The sequence below is a fragment of the Podarcis gaigeae genome, assembly GCF_964106915.1.
Source record: "Podarcis gaigeae genome assembly, chromosome: 8".
In the NCBI taxonomy this organism is placed as follows: domain Eukaryota; kingdom Metazoa; phylum Chordata; class Lepidosauria; order Squamata; family Lacertidae; genus Podarcis; species Podarcis gaigeae.
The window spans coordinates 84769236-84787667 of record NC_139684.1 but is presented as its reverse complement, the minus strand read 5'-3'; the positions used below and the strand labels follow the sequence as shown (position 1 = coordinate 84787667).

Sequence of the window (18432 nt, the reverse complement as noted above, 5' to 3'; positions counted from 1 at the left end):
TATTGGCCGAGGGAGCCGGCGTACATGTGGCCAGCATGACTAAGCCGCTTCTGGCGAACCAGAGCAGCACACAGAAACACCGTTTACCTTCCTGCCAGAGTGGTACCTATTTATCTACTTGCACTGGTGTGCTTTGAAACTGCTAGGTTGGCAGGAGCAGGGACCAAGCAACGGGAGCTCACCCCGTCGCGGGGATTCAAACCGCTGACCTTCTGATCAGCAAGCCCTAGGCTCTGTGGTTTAAACCACAGCGCCACCCGCGTCCCTTGTCGCGTCTGAACAGGAATGCTATTCCACAGAACAGGGGGCAGCCATGCTAAAAGCCCTGTTCTGAGTTACTGCAGAGTTCAGTTTATTTATTAAAGTTAGGAGAAACTACGGGACGTATGAGCATGATGGCATGCGGGTGGTACTTTGCAAAACATTCATGCGTAAGCAGTGACAAGGCCCTAGTGTGCTGCCGTGTGAAAGTGCCCCTTGTGTGTTTAACAGTGTGGTGGTCCAATGTGGATTGATTCAGAAGTAAGTCCCATTCAGGTCAGTAATGCACTTTAATCCAAGAAAAACAAAGATGGCAGCCTTGGGGAGAATGAGGCCTGGTTATTTGGATGCAGCGCGAGCTTCCGTTTCTGACCATGCTCCCTCTCTCCCACGTCTCCAGTTTCCTGTTCAAAGCCAAGAAAGCCACCACCTTCATCAGCCCTCCTCCAGTTGTCCCCACCGTCCCTCGGCTGGAAGAGGAGGTGGTTCCAGATAACCGAGATGACCCCGAGATCATCATGAACACCACAACGGTAACAAGGACTTGGCTCTTTGTGAGGCTTGGCATGCAATCTCTTGATAGAAGCACAGATTCCTCCTTTACTTTGGGGTGCTCAGGTGTGCTTTGCTACAGGTCGAGGGTATATTTTTTCTGGGTGGAGCTAAAGCACGATTCACGGACCAGTTTCAGAGCATGCGGCCTTCTCCCAGAGATGGGATGCTTGGGGAAATGTTTTGAGTTCAAAAATCCTGCGCATAGCTCCTCTCTTCCGTCAACTTGCACCAAAGGAGGAATTGCTTCCTAGCTTAAGCGAACCACAGTTTGTCATTAGCCCTTTCTTCTTACAGTATTACTACTCGGTTCGGATATTTGCGGGCCAGGAGCCTACCTGTGTCTGGGTAGGCTGGGTCACACCTGACTACCACCAGCACGACATGAACTTTGACCTCACCAAGGTGCGCAACGTCACTGTCACCATGGGTGATGACAAGGGAAACATCCACGACAGGTGAGAGCTAGCCGGGTTCCCTTTGGGTCTGTCATAAACATTTCCTCAGGCCCGTGTCTTAGTTGATTGGGAGTGAAGGTTGAAAGGAGGTCTGACAAAGATAAAACAAGGACCTCAAATGCTCATCCATAAATGTTTATAAAAGGACTGATCTGTAGCCTTATTAGACTTTACCGACTGGTAGGGTCTGCGTTGTTCCTGGGAGGGAGGGAGGAAGTCAAATGACACCGAGGTTGATTCAGAGAAAGAGTTTATTCTGCTCTCCGGATAGCAGAAGGCACTTGCGTGGTCAGTCCACAGCAAGTCCAAAGAAATGAGAAATTTCATGCAGCATATATATCCTCCAGGCACCCTCTCCCCCCTTCCCCAGGAATCCAACCACGTCAGCTTATACATGCAGGTTGACATCACAGATGTTCCTGCTCTGGTACTCTTAACCATAAAAGGGTGTTCCTCTTCCTGTACTCTTGACCATAAAAGGGTGTTCCTGTTCCTATTCCTATACTCTTATCTTGGAGCAAGAGGTCACCAACTCCTGGCGCCGTTCCCGGGTGGCTGACAAGGTCTGTGCCTCAGTGTAAGATAAGACCCAGATGCGTCATCCCTGCTCCACTTTGGAATGGACAAGGCCATTCATTAGGCATCACGGACTGATAAAGGAGAGAGCTTTGAGCACTTGTTTATACAGCTGGGCTTTGGCTCAAGAGCTCAAGCTAAAGCAGTTTAGAAATGCTCCCTTGGAGAAGGAAAAAATGCGGATTTTGGGGCCCGTTTCAGACTGACTACCCAGTCAGGTTTTAGGTTTTGGGAACCCATTACTTTACTCCGCAAAAGGATGAGCACGAAAAGAGGCTACAGACAAGAGGGGTGATGGGAATTGTAGTTCAGCAACATGTGGAGGGCACCAGGTTGGGGAAGCTTTGCTTTCCAGGGCTTAGTGGTACCTAAGAAGGTCTTGGTCAGAAGGACTCTTCAACTGTTTCTCCCTTTTGTAGCATCAAGCGAAGCAGCTGCTACATGGTGTGGGGAGGGGACTTCGTCTCCAGTACCCAGCAGACTCGGGTCAGCACCGTGGACCTGGTGATTGGCTGCCTCGTTGACCTGGCAACAGGCCTCATGACCTTTACAGCCAACGGGAAAGAGGTCAACACTTTCTTCCAGGTGAGTGGGGTACCTTCTGGGTGGAAGGGCAGAACACATTTTCCAGGAAACTGTGGAGTACAGAGAGGTGGTCATCATACAGTACATATTTAATTTAAGGAACTTGCCACCACAAGGTGTGGGGATGGATGCTGGCTTTAGATAGTCTTTAAATGGGATTGTAAAGTAGATGTGAAACTGTTGATAAGGATTACTTAATGCAACCTCCATTTTCAACCTCCAACCACCGACGCTGGAGACACACAAGAGGGGAATTGTTGGCTGGAGCTTCTATATTCTCCTGTGAGGCTCTCAGAAAACAGTCCTCTTTCTAGAGCTTGGTCAAGGATGCCTGTTATATGCACCTGCCATGTTCTGAACCGATGCAAGCTTCAGCCAGGTTGAAAGTTGCCAAGCGCTCCAGCAAAGGTTGTGAGTGGACAATATAATCCTCTGTCTCCAGACTACATCCTCCAGGCTTGTGGGGAACTACAGAGCCTTTAAGGGCCAACCCTCTGCTCTAAAGGCGGGCAAGTCTCCTCTCTCCCATACACTGCACCACCAGACTGGTGATGTGCAGTTGGAAGCATCTGGTTCTTCGTGGAAAGATGTCTGTGAGGGTTCAGGCTCTGGTCCAATAGACTGTGATGCTCTTACAGATTTCTCTGGCGGCTCCTATCCCTCAGCCTGAGACACAATGGGCTCCCTTTCTTCCACAGTCATCTCTGAGCCCTAAACTTGACCTGGTTCCCTAACTCCCTTCCAGGTTTCCACCTTGTGTCTGGATAGCTGCTAGATTCAGGGGCTGTGAAACCACCCATGTAAAGGCTCTCCTACACCACAGACTTAAACTACTTTACCTGGTGTGTCTGATTTAGCGTAGTGGCCAAAAATGTCAGGTGTATGTGCATGTCAGAAACTGCAGAACCAATACTCTCTGAATTGCTTGAATGTACTTATAAAAAAATAAAAAATAAAAAAATAAACTGCCCTGAAATAATTGCTAAATGCCAGTATATATAATTGTTTTAAATACATTAAAAATAAACAAAACAAAACAAAAACAAAATCCTTCCAGTAGCACCTTGAAGATTAACTAACTTAGCTGGTCTCTAATGTACGACTGGAAGGATATTTTTTTAAATTTAATTTTATTTGTTTTATTTTGTTTCGACTATGGCAGACCAACACGGCTACCTACCTGTAACTAAAAATAAACAAAATATTGACCTGACTCAGCGTCCTGGCAAAAGGATACGGGGCATCCTTGCAATGCCACAATTCCCAGCATTCATTGGGAGAAAAAGTTACAAGTTGAAACCTTTTTCCTATGTGTTTTACTGCGTCATCTTACACACCTGTCGCACTGCAGGTGGAGCCAAACACGAAGCTGTTTCCTGCTGTCGTTGCCCTCCCAACAAGCCAGAACGTCATCCAGTTTGAACTGGGCAAGCTGAAGGTAAGGCCCAAACAGCCAAATACAGTGGTGCCCCGCAAGACGAACGCCTCGCAAGACAGAAAACCCGCTAGACGAAAGGGTTTTCCGTTTTGGAGGTGCTTCGCAAAACAAATTTCCTATGGGCTTGCTTCGCAAGACGAAAATGTCTTGCGAGTTTTTTCCTCCCCCCCTTTTTCTAAGCCGCTTATCTGCTTATCCGCTAAGCCGATAAGCTGCTAAAAGCCGCTAATAGCGCTAAGCCGCTAAGCCAATGGGCTTGCTTCGCAAGACGAAAAAACCGCTAGACAAAGAGACTCGCGGAACGGATTAATTTCGTCTTGAGAGGCACGACTGTAGTGTTTTAGCACACATCCCAATCGCCGAACCATGAGGGACTTGAGGGGCTCCAACCCTTATCCAGGGTTCGGTTTCCTTGAAATGAAGGTGAATGGACACTGTGGTGTCTTCAGGACATATCAGTACAACCTTAGCATAGAATGGAAGGCCTCACAGCATTAACACCCCAACAGATCTTGCCTCCACATTAAGTTCCCAGACCATAGCTCTGGGTACAGCACAGAGTAAGGCAAGCCTTTGTGTCTCCAGCTTCCAGCATCAGCCCAAACCTTCTCACAAACAGCCTCCCCTTAACCTGCTGTTCTCCATCCTAGGATCACATGGTATCCAGCCAGTTGAAGTGGGAGAAGGCCCATCCTTTTGTCTCCATAGCAACCAGGTCAACTTATTTGGACATAGAAACGGAAGTACTTAGCTGGCCAGCTGAGGGCATTACCTTAACAAAGAAACGAGTCTGACTGGTTCAGTTGCTTCTTCTGCCAGATTCTAAACCACACTGCATACTGGGTCACAGGCTTGGAAGGGACCCACAGATATCCAGACTGACCTCCCCTCAAAACTGTAACAGTATTTTAGAACGGAGGGAAGCTTGCAGTTGTGACATTCAGAGTGACCACATTCTTCTGTCTCCCTTCTCCTCCCCTGGCAGAACATCATGCCCATCTCAGCTGCCATGTTCCGCAGTGAGCGGAAGAACCCAGAACCCCAGTGCCCACCACGGCTTGCCATTCAGATGCTGACACCGATGACCTGGAGCCGTATGCCCAATGAGTTCCTGCGGGTGGAAGTTGCCCGTTTCAGCGACCGGCATGGGTGGATGGTTGAGTGTACAGAGCCTAACATCATGATGGCCCTCCACATTCCAGAGGAAAGCCGGTGAGTCTCCTATAAGCCCCTGTAGGAATTACAGCTCAGCTCTACCAAGTCCTAAGGCAGATTAGCCATTTCAGCACTGTGGAGAGCTCCTAATGAGCCACTTGCTCCCACAAAGGGCTGGAAGAAAATGGAGGCCTTTTGAGCATCTCTCCTCCAGCTCGCCTCTCCAAGGTCACATGCACACCATTCATTTGAAGCCGGGGGCTCTCTTGGTAGTTCCACCACCTTCAGAAGTTTGGGGAAGTGGTGACCCTGGAGAGGACGTTCTCTGTGGCAGCCCTAAGTCGTGGAATTCATTCCCTACAAAGGTGCATCTGGCACCTTAACTATACAACTTTTGGCCTAGGACTTGCCGATCAGAAGGTCGGCGGTTCGAATCCCCGTGACAGGGTGAGCTCCTGTTGCTCGGTCCCTGCTCCTGCCAACCTAGCAGTTTGAAAGCACGTCAAAGTGCAAGTAGATAAATAGGTACCACTCTGGCGGGAAGGTAAACGGCATTTCCATGCGCTGCTCTGGTTCGCCAGAAGCTGCTTAGTCATGCTGGCCACATGACCCGGAAGCAGTACGCCGGCCCCCTCGGCCAATAAAGCGAGATGAGCACCACAACCCTTGAGTCGACTGGACCTAATGGTCAGGAGTCCCTTTACTTTTACCTTAAAAATGCACCTCTTTACACTGGCATTGGCAACCTGAAGTATGAGTTTTCAGGACCTACCTATTCCTGTTACTGTAATTTATTTTAACACTTGTCAGAGCTGCCTCTAGGTCCCAGCTCACAGAGGACCAACGCCTGGTTGATGTAATGTACAAAAGTCTTTATTGAAGTTTAGTTTCCATTTCAAACCCCAGAGCGTGCAGCCCTACGTCTTGACTCTAGATCTGCGAAGTCCCCTCTGAGTCACTATCCCTTCCGCACCAGTTTAAGATCCTAGCCCGGCTCCACCTCCTGCGCTGTTCCTTCCTCCTCTGGGTCCTTCTGCCCCCTGGGGTTTCCTCCTTCCTGGACTCTTCTGACGCTGACCCCCCTGAGTCTTGCCCTTCCTTCCGGCGGGCTTTAGGACCTGGCTCCCTATCCGGGCTACCTGCTGTGCCGCTCGCCTGTACATTTGAACTTGGCGCGCGCGCCCAGCCTGTGACTTTCCTCTTGACCGTTTCCCCGCTCTCCGATGGAGGCGTGGTCAATCCTGACTCATCTCTCTCTGGTGGTGAGAACACTGGTCCCGATGCCTGGGACTCCTCCCCCCCACTGCGCTCTGGTGGGGAAGCTGGTCCTGATTTCCAACTGCTGCTCAGGGAGTCCCCGCTGGCCCCTTCCTTCTGGGGTTTCCCCCTTGGCACCCCCCTTGCCCTGGCCATCGGCGCTCCTTTCTGTGAATCTTCCGATTCGCTGGAGAGACTCGTGGAATCTCTCTGACCACTGTCACTGCCTACACCCCCCTCGGATTCCTCCTCCTCGCTCTCCATTTGCTCCATCTCCTGTGTCTCTGCTCCTGAACCCCTGACAACACTGTTTTTAATACTGACTTTTAAGTGGTTGCAACCTGCCCTGGGACCTGCTGGTGAAAAGCAGGTAACAACAACAATGATGATATAAAATGAGGATAATGTGTACACCAAACTACGAGCACTCTGAGTTATTTCCTCATCCGAAAAGCAGGTGAAGAGACGCCCTGTTAAGAAAATATAAAGAGAAAAGAAAGTGTTAAGATTATCATCATGCATAGTTACAGACCCATGTTAAGCCTATTATATTAATAATTCACCCTTTGCATCTGTTTTGCTCTATTTTGTTTTCAACTTGTACTTCCCTAAAAAAATCATAGGGAGGTATCTAATAATAATAATAATAATAATACTGGGAATTGTAGCTCCATGAGGGATAAACGACACTTCCCACGACTCATTTGGAGAAGCTATGTGCTTCGTAAGCACGTCAAAAGTGCAAGTAGATAAATAGGTGGGAAGGTAAACGGCGTTTCCGTGCACTGCTCTGGTTCGCCAGAAGCGGCTTAGTCATGCTGGCCACATGAACCAGAAGCTGTACGCCGGCTCCCTCGGCCAATAAAGCGAGATGAACCCTGCAACCCCAGAGTCATTCGCAACTGGACCTAATGGTCAGGGGTCCCTTTACCTTTACCTTTATGTGCTTTAAATGTAAGATGTAGATGCAGCCCTAGGCTCAGCTGTCTTGTGGAGAACTAGAGCTTTTTCAAAAAGATGGTGCCCAGGCCTGGAGGATAGGGCACTTCCTGCCATGCAGTGCCCTCACGTCCCCCTCTTCTGACTCCCCTTCACAGGTGCATAGACATTCTGGAGCTTTCAGAGCGCCTGGACCTGCTGAAATTCCACTCGCATACCCTGAAGCTGTACTGCGCCGTCTGCGCCTTGGGCAACAACCGGGTGGCGCATGCCCTGTGCAGCCATGTGGACGAGTCTCAGCTGCTGCACACCATCGAGAGCAACCACCTGCCTGGCCTTCTGCGCAGCGGCTACTACGACCTGCTCATCGGCATGCACCTGGAGTCCGCCAAGCGCTCCCGCCTCATGATGAACAGCGAGTTCATCGTCCCCATGACGGATGAGACCAAGAGCATCACACTCTTCCCGGCCGGCACCAAGAAGCCCGGCCTGCCCGGGGTGGGCATGAGCACCTGCCTGCGCCCGCCGCTGCACTTTGTGGACACCTGCTTCGTCAGCAACAGCAAGGAGCTGTACCAGCTGAGCCCATCCATCCCCTTGGACGTGCTGAAGGTGAAGGCCATCAACATGCTGACCGAGGCCGTCCAGGACGGCGGGCAGCACACCCGCGACCCCGTCGGGGGCAGCGTGGAGTTCCAGTTCGTGCCGGTCCTCAAGCTGATCTGCACCCTCCTCATCATGGGCGTCTTTGAGGACGAGGACGTTCGCCACATCCTCAAGATGATCGAGCCGAACGTCTTTGTGGAGCCCAAGGAGGAGGAAGAGGCAGCAGCGGATGCTGAGGAGGGAGGGGAAGAGCAAGTGCCCACGGAGGAAGAGGAGGAGATGGCGGCAGCAGCGGAGGAAGAAGACGAAGAGGGGGCGGAGAAAGAGGCCGGAGGGGGGAAGAAGGAAGAAGTGGAGGGAGGCGAGAAGAGGGAGCTGAAAGCCATCGAGGCCGGGGAAGCGGAAGCCAAGGAGGATGAGGAAGGGTTGGAGGAAGGCTTGCTGCAGATGAAGCTTCCTGAATCTGTCAAGCTGCAGGTAAAGGGTGTGGCTTTGGTTTGGGGTTTCCTCCCCCCACCCCCGCTCCCTCCAGATCACCCAGCCTCTGTGGTCCTTCAACAGTGGCCATCTTATTCCCACTGTCAGAGTCGGTTAGCTCCATTCCCTGTCCAAACAATGGACCACACACTTTTAACGGGATCAAGGGCATCTTGTTCTTGACATCTTGGCTGGCCGCTTGAAGAATAGGATGCTGGACTAGATGGGCCATTGGCCTGCTTCACAACAGTTCTTCTTATGTATGCCTCATGAAAAGAGCATGAGGCGAACGCTTGTGTTTGGATGGGCGTGAGGTCTTCATGTGTGAGATTGAATGGATGGTGGCTCTAGCTGTTGTGCTTCTGTGACCATGTGAGAAAGCAAGAGTGTGTTTTGGGTTGTACCCAACTGAGTTTTAACTTGGAGCGGATGCGCTGAAATTAATGAACATTCTATTTCATTCCACTGGGTCTAAGCTCAGTTGGAGACAACCCTCGTTGGGTTGGCTCTGGCTCCACTCATGGGCTGCCCACTTTTAATGGGGAAGGGACATCTTGTCCTCGTGGCCACTGTGAGAACAGGATGTTGGACCTGATGGCCATTGGCCTGATCCAGGGCTCTTGTTATGTAACATCCTGAGCCAGGTCACCCTGAAAGACCCATCTCTGTGTGGTCCACCTCCTTTGAGGCCACTCCACGTCACATCTCCAGTTGGTATGTACAATTGTTGTCGTTTAGTCGTGTCCGACTCTTTGTGACCCCATGGAGCAGAGCACGTCAGGCACTCCTGTCTTCCACTGCCTCCCACAGTTTGGTCAAACTCATGATTGTAGCTTCGAGAACACTGTCCAGCCATCTCGTCCTCTGTCATCCCCTTCTCCTTGTGCCATCCATCTTTCCCAACATCAGGGTCTTTTCCAGGGAGTCTTCTCTTCTCATGAGGTGGCCAAAGTCTTGGAGCCTCAGCTTCAGGATCTGTCCTTCCAGTGAGCACTCAGGGCTGATTTCCTTCAGAATGGAGAGGTTTGATCTTCTTGCAGTCCATGGGACTCTCAAGAGTCTCCTCCAGCACCAGAATTCAAAAGCATCCATTCTTCGGCGATCAGCCTTCTTGATGGTCCAGCTCTCACTTCCATACATCACTACTGGGAAAACCATAGCTTTAACTATACGGACCTTTGTTGGCAAGGTGATGTCTCTGCTTTTTAAGATGCTAAGCCCCAAACCTCCTCCTCTCTCCTTCTGAGTCCTTTCCACCCAGCCCTGGTGACTGTGGCTCCTCTCCCCATTGTGCTGACTCCTCTCTCTCCCTCCCTCTTCCCACAGATGTGCAACCTGCTGCAGTTCTTCTGCGACCGCGAGCTGCAGCACCGTGTGGAAGCCATCATCGCTTTCTCGGAGCGCTATGTGGACAACCTGCAGACCAACCAGCGCCAGCGCTACAACACCCTCATGCAGGCCTTCACCATGTCCGCCGCAGAGACGGCCCGGCGCACCCGAGAGTTCCGCTCCCCTCCTCAGGAGCAGGTACTGGGGAAGGGGCAATGGGGAGGGCTAAAGGGGGTGGCTAGGCAGGGTTTCAGCCGGTGAAGAGGTACCACTTCCTGTAATGCCTCTATGTCAAAAGCCGATAATATTCTCACACAGCACTCCAGAATATTATTATTCTTCATTATTTATTGTATAATACTTTCACTGACCACCTCGCTGAGGAAATCCTGGGTGAGTTTGAAAGCCCTGGTGCTAGCCTCTGATTGATATAGTAGAAGCAAATTGATATAGCATAAGCAAATTAAGTTTCATTTTGTTCTGTTTGTCCCCGTGTCAGTTTCAGTTTATTAGTTAATTTTTCCAGTAGGGCTGTTTCCCATACTATTTGGTACCATTGGTCCATGCTTACTCCTGACACGTCTCTCCAGTGTCTGGTTGTGGTGTTTCTGGCTGCTGAAAGTAGGTGGGTTATGAGTTCTTTGTGGTGTAAACACCTTCACCCTGATATGGCTCCCCTTTATCACATACACAGCCCAACAAGACAATGACAATAATCCACCAACAGCATACAAATCAATATGGCTAACCTGATCCAAAACACCACCCACCCCACTCACACACGAAAACAAAGATCACCACAGCCAATCACAAACAAACAATCACACCCTAGGCCAACCCCAAACTCTCTCACCACCAAAGGAACACAAGTGAACAACACAAACAATGCTGACACCAAACTCTACATACATTAAGCATAATAGAAACACCACCACCTGACCCCACCCCCATCCAGCTTCCCTCCCTCCACCCCCTTTCTTTTTCCTTCTCCCCCTAATGCCTCAACAAATGAAACGGATTTGTAAAAATGTTACATGGGGGAAAAAAATACGAGGCATTACACTTCTGTAAAACAAGAAAATCCTAAATAAAATATTTTTTTAAAAAAGTTTCATTTTGGGATTCAGAACATAAGCTGGGAGCCTGAAGGGCCCTGCCCTGCTTCTCTCTACCTGGCTTGGATTGGGGCCTGACAGGCTCCATAAAGGAGTGCTGCTGCTGTTTTTGTTTTTTATCTATGTTGTTTTAAATTGTGATTGATATTACAGTGGTATCTCTGGATGCGAACGGGATCCGTTCCGGAGCCCCGTTTGCATCCTGAAGCAAACGCAACCCGCGTCCACATGTCTGCGCATGCGCAGGTCACGATTCGCCGCTTCCGCACATGCGTGTAACATCATTTTCTGCGTCTGCGCATGCGTGAGCGGCGGAACCCGGAAGTAATGTGCGCCGTTACTTCTGGGTCGCCGCGGAGCGCGACCCAGAACATGCTCAACCCAAAGCTACTTCAACCTGAGTATGACTGTAATGCTGTATCAGATTTTATGATTTATGTGGAAATTGTTTTCCATTTGGTTGGTACTTTTTTATTTGTTTTGTTTATTGTTTATGACTTTTGTTATGTTGGAAATTATGTAAATCTTGTCATGTTGTAAGCCGCCCTGAGCATTGTTTTTACTATGGAAAGGAGACATACAAATAAAATGGTGAATGATGAATGAATGAAGTTCTCACTGTCAGTGGCCTACAGTGCAGCGCTTGATGTTTTGCTGTTCTGCTAAATTTGTATCCTGAGCAACTATTGGTTTACTGAGAGCAAGGGAAAGGCTCTTCTAATGCACAGCCTTTCCCAACCTGATGCCCTCCAGGTGTGACGAGCTGTAACTCCTATCAGCCCCAGGCAGTTGGAGTGCAAAACATCTGGAGGGCACCAGGTTGGGGAAGACTGACATAGTACATTCAACAGAAAAGGCCTGGATTCTCTGCTTAGCAGCGTTCATCACTTAACTCCAGCATGATGCTAGGTCAGCCTTTCTCAACCTGTGGGTCCCCAGATGTTGTTGAACTACAACTCCCATCACCCCTAGCTAGCAAGGCCAGAGCTCAGGGATGATGGGAGTTGTAGTCCAACAACATCTGGGGACCCAAAGGTTGAGAACTGCTGTGCTAGGTGCTTGTGGCGTTTGCCCTCCTAGGTGACATCATGCTGGGTCATAAGGAAAGGGTTAAATGAGTGTGAAGTGGTTGGCAAGTGAGAATCCAAGGGGAGGAGTTAGAGTTAGTGTTGTTAAGGAGTCAGTCGGGTGTTAGAGAAGGGAGAGTGAGGATACGTATGTGGGTTGGGATAGTTGATGTGAGAGAGTGAGAGAATCTGTTACAAGGAGTCAGATAGACAGATGGGATAATTACAGTGGTGCCCCACAAGATGAACGCCTTGCAAGACGGAAAACCCGCTAGACGAAAGGGTTTTCCGTTTTGGAGGCGCTTCGCAAAACGAATTTCCTATGGGCTTGCTTCACAAGACGAAAATGTCTTGCGAGTTCCTGCAGGGTTTTTTCCCTCCCCCCCCTTTCCTAAGCCCTAAGCCGCTTATTAGCTGATCCGCTAAAAGCCGCTAAACCGCTAATAGCGCTAATCCGCTAAGCTGTCAATGGGCTTGCTTCGCAAGACGAAAAGACCGCTATACGAAGAGCCTCACGGAACGGATTAATTTCGTCTTGCGAGGCACCACTATAGTTAGAAGTTATTAGGAAGGTATAGGACGGTAAGAACCTAAGATTAAGAAACTGACAAGAATGTTTAATGGTTTAATGTTAACAACTGTCTGGACTCCATGTGTACCCGAGAGAAACGGGTTGGTGGCAGCGGGGAAGCAATCACAGTGGTGGCAGAGGGATCAATAGACCGTCAAATGTCTGGGGACCCTGTGTGAACGCCACAGTGCTGTATGGAGCATGGGACAAAAGCTGCCCAGGCTTGCAACCCACATACAGTGCAAGCTGTGCCTTCTCTCCTCTGCAGATCAACATGCTGCTGCACTTCAAGAATGGGGCTGACGAGGAGGAGTGCCCAGTACCGGAAGACATCCGGGACGAACTGCTGGAATTCCACGCTGATCTGCTGTCTCACTGTGGTAAGGAGCACCTCCTCATTGCCCCTACCAGCCCTAAGCACACTGAAAGCCGCTCTGCACTCTGCTTGATGCAGAGGAGTGCTGGGAAGCACCAGCTGAGGAACCCCCAAGGGAACCTTGGTCTCACTGAACCAGATGAGGTGTGAAGAGGGCAGAGCAAAAACAGACAAGGCATCAGAGTCTCTGATTGCTTGCGAAGGGCCTGGGCGAGGAGGAGCTATGGGAAGGCGTGGACCTTCAGTCCTCACAACTGCCATTGGGGCAAGGTCTACTGGAAAGAGTTGCTCCGCTCACTAGGCCTGAGCTGTTTTCTTTCTTGGAATAAAGAATTGACGTCAGTGACAGTTTCTGAGTTATTGCTGACCTGCTCCCGATACCTGCCCTAACATCAGGACACATTCGCACCATATATTTAAAGCGCTGTGATACCACTTTAAACAGTCAGGGCTTCCCCCAAGGAATCCTGGGAGTTGTAGTTTCCTAGGGGTGCTGAGAGTTCCATTTCGTAGATGTAAGCCACACCTTCCCCAGCTTATCCCTGTGGTGAACGAAAGCTAGAAGCTTGCACTGAAAATCCAAACAGAAAGTGTGGATTGTGAAGATGCTGCAGATGCCAAGGTCCACACTTGCACAATGTGTTCTTGTCCACACACCCTGGCTGGCTTGGGCACCAGACCGGTTTCCCCCATTTTTTGACACGTGCGCTCATTAGCTCTGCACGTTCCCCAACAGGTATCCAATCGGAGGGTGAAGAAGAAGAGGAGGAGGAAGACACGTCCTTCTACCGGCGACTGATGGGCTTAGTGGATAAGGTAACAAGCTTCCGCAAGAAGGAGGAGAAAACGGAGGAAGAGCAGCCTGCAGAAGAGGAGCCAAAACCCAGTAGGTGCAAGAGTGGAGTTGGGGAAGGAAGGGGGTGATTAAGGGGCTACTTTGCTGAGATTTATAGGGACGCGGGTGGCGGTGTGGGTTAAACCACTGAGCCTAGGACTTGCCGATCAGAAGGTCGGCAGTTCGAATCCCCACAACAGGGTGAGCTCCCGTCACTCGGTCCCTGCTCCTGCCAACCTAGCAGTTCGAAAGCATGTCAAAGTGCAAGTAGATAAATAGGTACCACTCCGGCGGGAAGGTAAACAGCGTTTCCATGTGCTGCTCTGGTTTGCCAGAAGCAGCTTAGTCATGCTGGCCACATGACCCGGAAGCTGTACCCCGGCTCCCTCGGCCAATAAAGCGAGATGAGCGCCGCAACCCAAGAGTGGGCCACAACTGGACCTAATGGTCAGGGGTCCCTTTACCTTGCTGAGAGTTGAGGATCATGGCCATGAGTCAGGAGGAGGCAGAGTTCTTTAATGTTTTAAGAAGTGTCCTTTGCCCGCTTGGTGACCTCCAGATGTTTTGCACTACAGCCTCTTGTAGGCTGTCTAGTACAGGCTTCCTCAGCTTCGGCCCTCCAGATGTTTTTGGCCTACAACTCCCATGATCCCTAGCTAGCAGGACCAGTGGTCATGGATGATGGGAATTGTAGTCTCAAAACATCTGGAGGGCCGAGGTTGAGGAACCCTGGTCTAGTAGACCTCCATTCTCCCTCTCCCCAACCATGCAGGCACCCTGCAGGAGCTGATCTCGCACACCATGGTTCACTGGGCCCAAGAGTCTTTCATCCAGAGCCCGGAGCTGGTGCGGGTCATGTTCAGCCTTCTCCATCGGCAGTACGACGGCCTTGGGGAGCTAATCCGTGCCCTCCCCAAGGCCTACACCATCAACGCCAACTCTGTGGAAGACACTATGAGCCTGCTGGAGTGCCTGGGCCAGATCCGCTCACTGCTCATCGTCCAGATGGGGCCTGAGGAGGAGAACCTGATGATACAGAGTATTGGGTATGTGCCTCCATCTCTTCCTGTAGCCTCCTCCTTTATCCCACCCCGAAGAAGCCCCTCCATGCTCCCTGGGTTCCTGGCTCCTGCTCAAATGGAACTGTTCGCTCCAATGAGCTGCAGAAATACATTTCCATATTACTCAGCCATCTTGGTTCATCTTGTCTGGTACTGAGCTCTACAAGGTCTGAAGCAAGGATCCTTCCCTGCTGCCTGAGGCCCCTTCTCGCTTGAGACTCCTGCGTAAAATCCGCTCTGTCCATGAGCTATGACCCCACCCCACTGACTTTTGACTCCTTCCCATTTTGGGGGGGGGCAGCATCTCTCTCTGAGGCTAAGTCCGCTCCATACATTTAAAGCACTATGATACCACCTTAATACCACTGGAGAGCCAGTGTGGTGTAGTGGTTAAGAGCGGTAGACTCGTAATCTGGTGAACCAGGCTTGCTTCCCCGCTCCTCCACATGCAGCTGCTGGGTGACCTTGGGCTAGTCACACTTCTTTGAAGTCCCCACTCACCTCACAGAGTGTTTGTTGTGGGAGAGGAAGGGAAAGGAGAATGTTAGCCGCTTTGAGACTCCTTCGGGTAGTGATAAAGCGGGATATCAAATCCAAACTCTTCAACTTCTCTTCTTCTTAAACAGTCATGGCTTCCAAAGTATCCTGGGAGCTGTAGATTGTTAAGCATACCCAGAGTTGTCCCCCTCAATAGATTTCTATTTTACTTACTGTATGTAGGGTTTTGTGTCAGCGTCGCTTGTGCAGGTTCTTTGCTGTTCACTTGTGTTCCTTTGGTGGTAAGGGAGGTTGGGTTTGGCCTAGGGTGTGGTTGTTCATTTGTGGTTGGCTGTGGTGGTCTTTGTTTTCATGTGTGAGTGGGGTGGGTGGGTGTTTTGGATCATGTTAGCCGTATTGATTTGTACGCTGTCGGTGGATTTTTGTCGTTGTCTTGTTGGGCTGTAACAGGGTGAAGGTGAACAGCGCTGTTCTTAAACCGAGGTACCACTGTATTCAGAAGCATTGACCATGGAGGCAGTGCATCGCTATCATGGCTACTAGCCATTGATAGTCTTACCCTCCTCCACGTATTTGCCCTACCCTCTTTTAATGCCTTCCAGGGTGGTGGCCATTCTCCCAGTCTGAAGCTCTTCCCCTTAAACACTCACAACTCCCTTCTATTCCCACTTGCGCTGACCCTTGTGCATCGTGGGCTTGCATTCCCCGGTACTCAGCACCTTGCACCCTTGTGTCTTCCCCTGGCAGCAACATTATGAACAACAAGGTCTTCTACCAGCACCCCAACCTGATGAGGGCTCTGGGCATGCATGAGACCGTCATGGAGGTGATGGTGAATGTGCTCGGAGGCGGAGATTCGAAGGTAAGGAAGCTTGCTTTCGGCTAGCACAGGCCCACGTTTTTAAGGCTGCTCATCGACAGTGGAATTTGCTGCCAAGGAGTGTGGTGGAGTCTCCTTCTTTGGAGGTCTTTAAGCAGAGGCTTGACAACCATATGTCAGGAGTGCTCTGATGGTGTTTCCTGCTTGGCAGGGGGTTGGACTCAGTGGCCCTTGTGGTCTCTTCCAACTCTATGATTCTATGATGATTCTATGATTCATGGCTGCACACACACCCAACAAGTTGATGCAGGAGGAGGTGTGGTGGTGGTGCGGTCTTCAGTGCAGGAGAGTGAGAGGGTCCATAATTGGATCAAATGCTTTCTGCCATTCTGTAAGGAGGGAGGTACGGTGCTGACCTTTAAAGCCCTAAACGGCCTCGGCCCAGTATACCTGAAGGAGTGTCTCCACCCCCATCATTCTACCTGGACACTGAGGTCCAGCGCCGAGGGCCTTCTGGTGGTTCTCTCACTGTGAGAAGCAAAGCTACAGGGAACCAGGCAGAGGGCCTTCTCGGTGGTGGTGCCCACCCTGTGGAACGCCCTCTCATCAGATGTCAAAGAGATAAACAACTACCTGACATTTACAAGACATTTGCAGGCAGTTCAGGGCAGTTTTTAATGTGTGACATTTTAAATGTATTTTTAATCTTTGTTGGAAGCTGCCCAGAATGGCTGGAGAAACCCAGCCAGATGGGCAGGGTACTACTACTACTACTACTAATAATATATTATTATTATTATTATTATTATTAACGTGGAGAGACAGCCTCTATCATGGCTGCTGCTGTTTCCTTCTCTTGGCACCCATTTTGATTTCATAAAATCAATGTGATTTTATATATATATAAAAATACTTCAAAAAACAGAGTGGAAGAACTCACTGCTTCAATACTCTTCCAACGCTGGAGATTTTGAGGAACTCAGAGCTCTTATGTGATCAAATCCCACGGAAAGGAGAAGCACCGGTAGCAGTTTGAAGTGATTCATCTCTCCTCCTTCAGGCCATACAGTGGGACTATAAACTGTTTCATTAATAATAATAATAATAATAATAATAATAATAATAATAATAATAATAATAAATTTTATTTATATCCCGCCCTCCCCAGCCGAAGCCGGGCTCAGGGCGGCTAACAACACTAAAACAGTGCAACATTATAAAAGTTAATTAAAATCAAAATTGATTGCAACCATAAACTAAAGTTTTGTAAAGATTGCCAAAGGATTGACCAAAGGCCTGGTGGAACAGCTCTGTCTTGCAGGCCCTGCGGAAAGATGTCAAGTCCTGCAGGGCCCTGGTCTCTTGTGACAGAGCGTTCCACCAGGTTGGAGCCGCAGCCGAAAAAGCCCTGGCTCTGGTTGAGGCCAGCCTAACCTCTCTGTGGCTTGGGACCTTCAAGATGTTTTTATTTGAAGACCGTAAGTTCCTCTGTGGGGCATACCAGGAGAGGCGGTCCCGTAATGAAAAGAAGGCACCCCCTTTTTTAAAAAAAGCTCCCTCCAAGTGAGCACATGCACACTCAGGGTGTATATTGTGGCCTTGGTGCACTGCAAGTGCATGCAACAGCCATGCAATGCCGTCTTCGTCAAAACATATTTCAGGGGAGGGGTGGGTGAGATGGCAAAGCGGGTGTTTAGCAAAGCTGTTAAAGGAGGCCGCCTTGTCCCTTGCTGAGCAGGAGATCCGCTTCCCCAAGATGGTGACCAATTGCTGCCGTTTCCTGTGCTACTTCTGCCGCATCAGCCGCCAGAACCAGCGCTCCATGTTCGACCACCTCAGCTACCTGCTGGAGAACAGTGGCATTGGGCTGGGTGAGCAAGGGCGCTTTGGAGCAGGGTTGGGGGAGTGCAGTGGGGTGCTGGGGTGTGGAGGAACACAGCAGATATCAGCTGTCCAAAGATGGTGGGAATGGGCTTTTTCTGCGGTGGTTCCCCATTTGTGGAGTCTCGCCTGGCCCCTTCATTATATATCTTTAGGTCCCCAGCAGAAATCTTTCTCTTTAACCAGGTGTTTGGCTGATGAACATAAATATTCTCACACAGGTGAAATTTGCTCCTCCATTTCCATGTGTGTCTGGTGTCAAAACTGAAGGGCAAACCATTTTTTTGGTCCACTTCCGCTGTTCTGAGAAATTCTGATTTAATGCTGGTTAAAACAAATTGAGAAAGCATAAGATGTCGCCCCGCAAATCCCTCCATGCCTCTTTAGCAGGCGAGGATTAAACCCCATTTTGAAAAATTAAACGGTTGAATTTTTTCAAAGTTTTTAAATTTTTTGCCTCTAACACAGACCTACCCAAGTTGTGTCATTCCAGCTACAACTTCTGAGGGCAGTGACTCCTCTATCCCCTTTTGTCAGGCCCCTTGGGCCTTGAGTTCTGCCTGTCCTTACTGTTT

At 50.0% G+C, this 18432-nt stretch overlaps 1 protein-coding gene across 12 annotated transcripts in view; it reads left to right on the top strand.

The window, feature by feature from the left end:
- Positions 1-18432, top strand: part of RYR1 (ryanodine receptor 1) — a 224394-nt gene that overhangs the window by 97905 nt on the left and 108057 nt on the right. For all 12 annotated transcript variants that reach the window (XM_083753557.1, XM_083753554.1, XM_083753553.1 and 9 more), the window contains exons 30-41: positions 662-794; positions 1111-1271; positions 2267-2432; positions 3784-3870; positions 4856-5082; positions 7380-8304; positions 9631-9831; positions 12655-12766; positions 13499-13648; positions 14370-14643; positions 15904-16018; positions 17715-17847. In XM_083753557.1, coding sequence (XP_083609683.1) covers positions 662-794; positions 1111-1271; positions 2267-2432; positions 3784-3870; positions 4856-5082; positions 7380-8304; positions 9631-9831; positions 12655-12766; positions 13499-13648; positions 14370-14643; positions 15904-16018; positions 17715-17847 — 2684 coding nt within the window. The remainder of the gene's footprint in view (positions 1-661; positions 795-1110; positions 1272-2266; positions 2433-3783; positions 3871-4855; positions 5083-7379; positions 8305-9630; positions 9832-12654; positions 12767-13498; positions 13649-14369; positions 14644-15903; positions 16019-17714; positions 17848-18432) is intronic.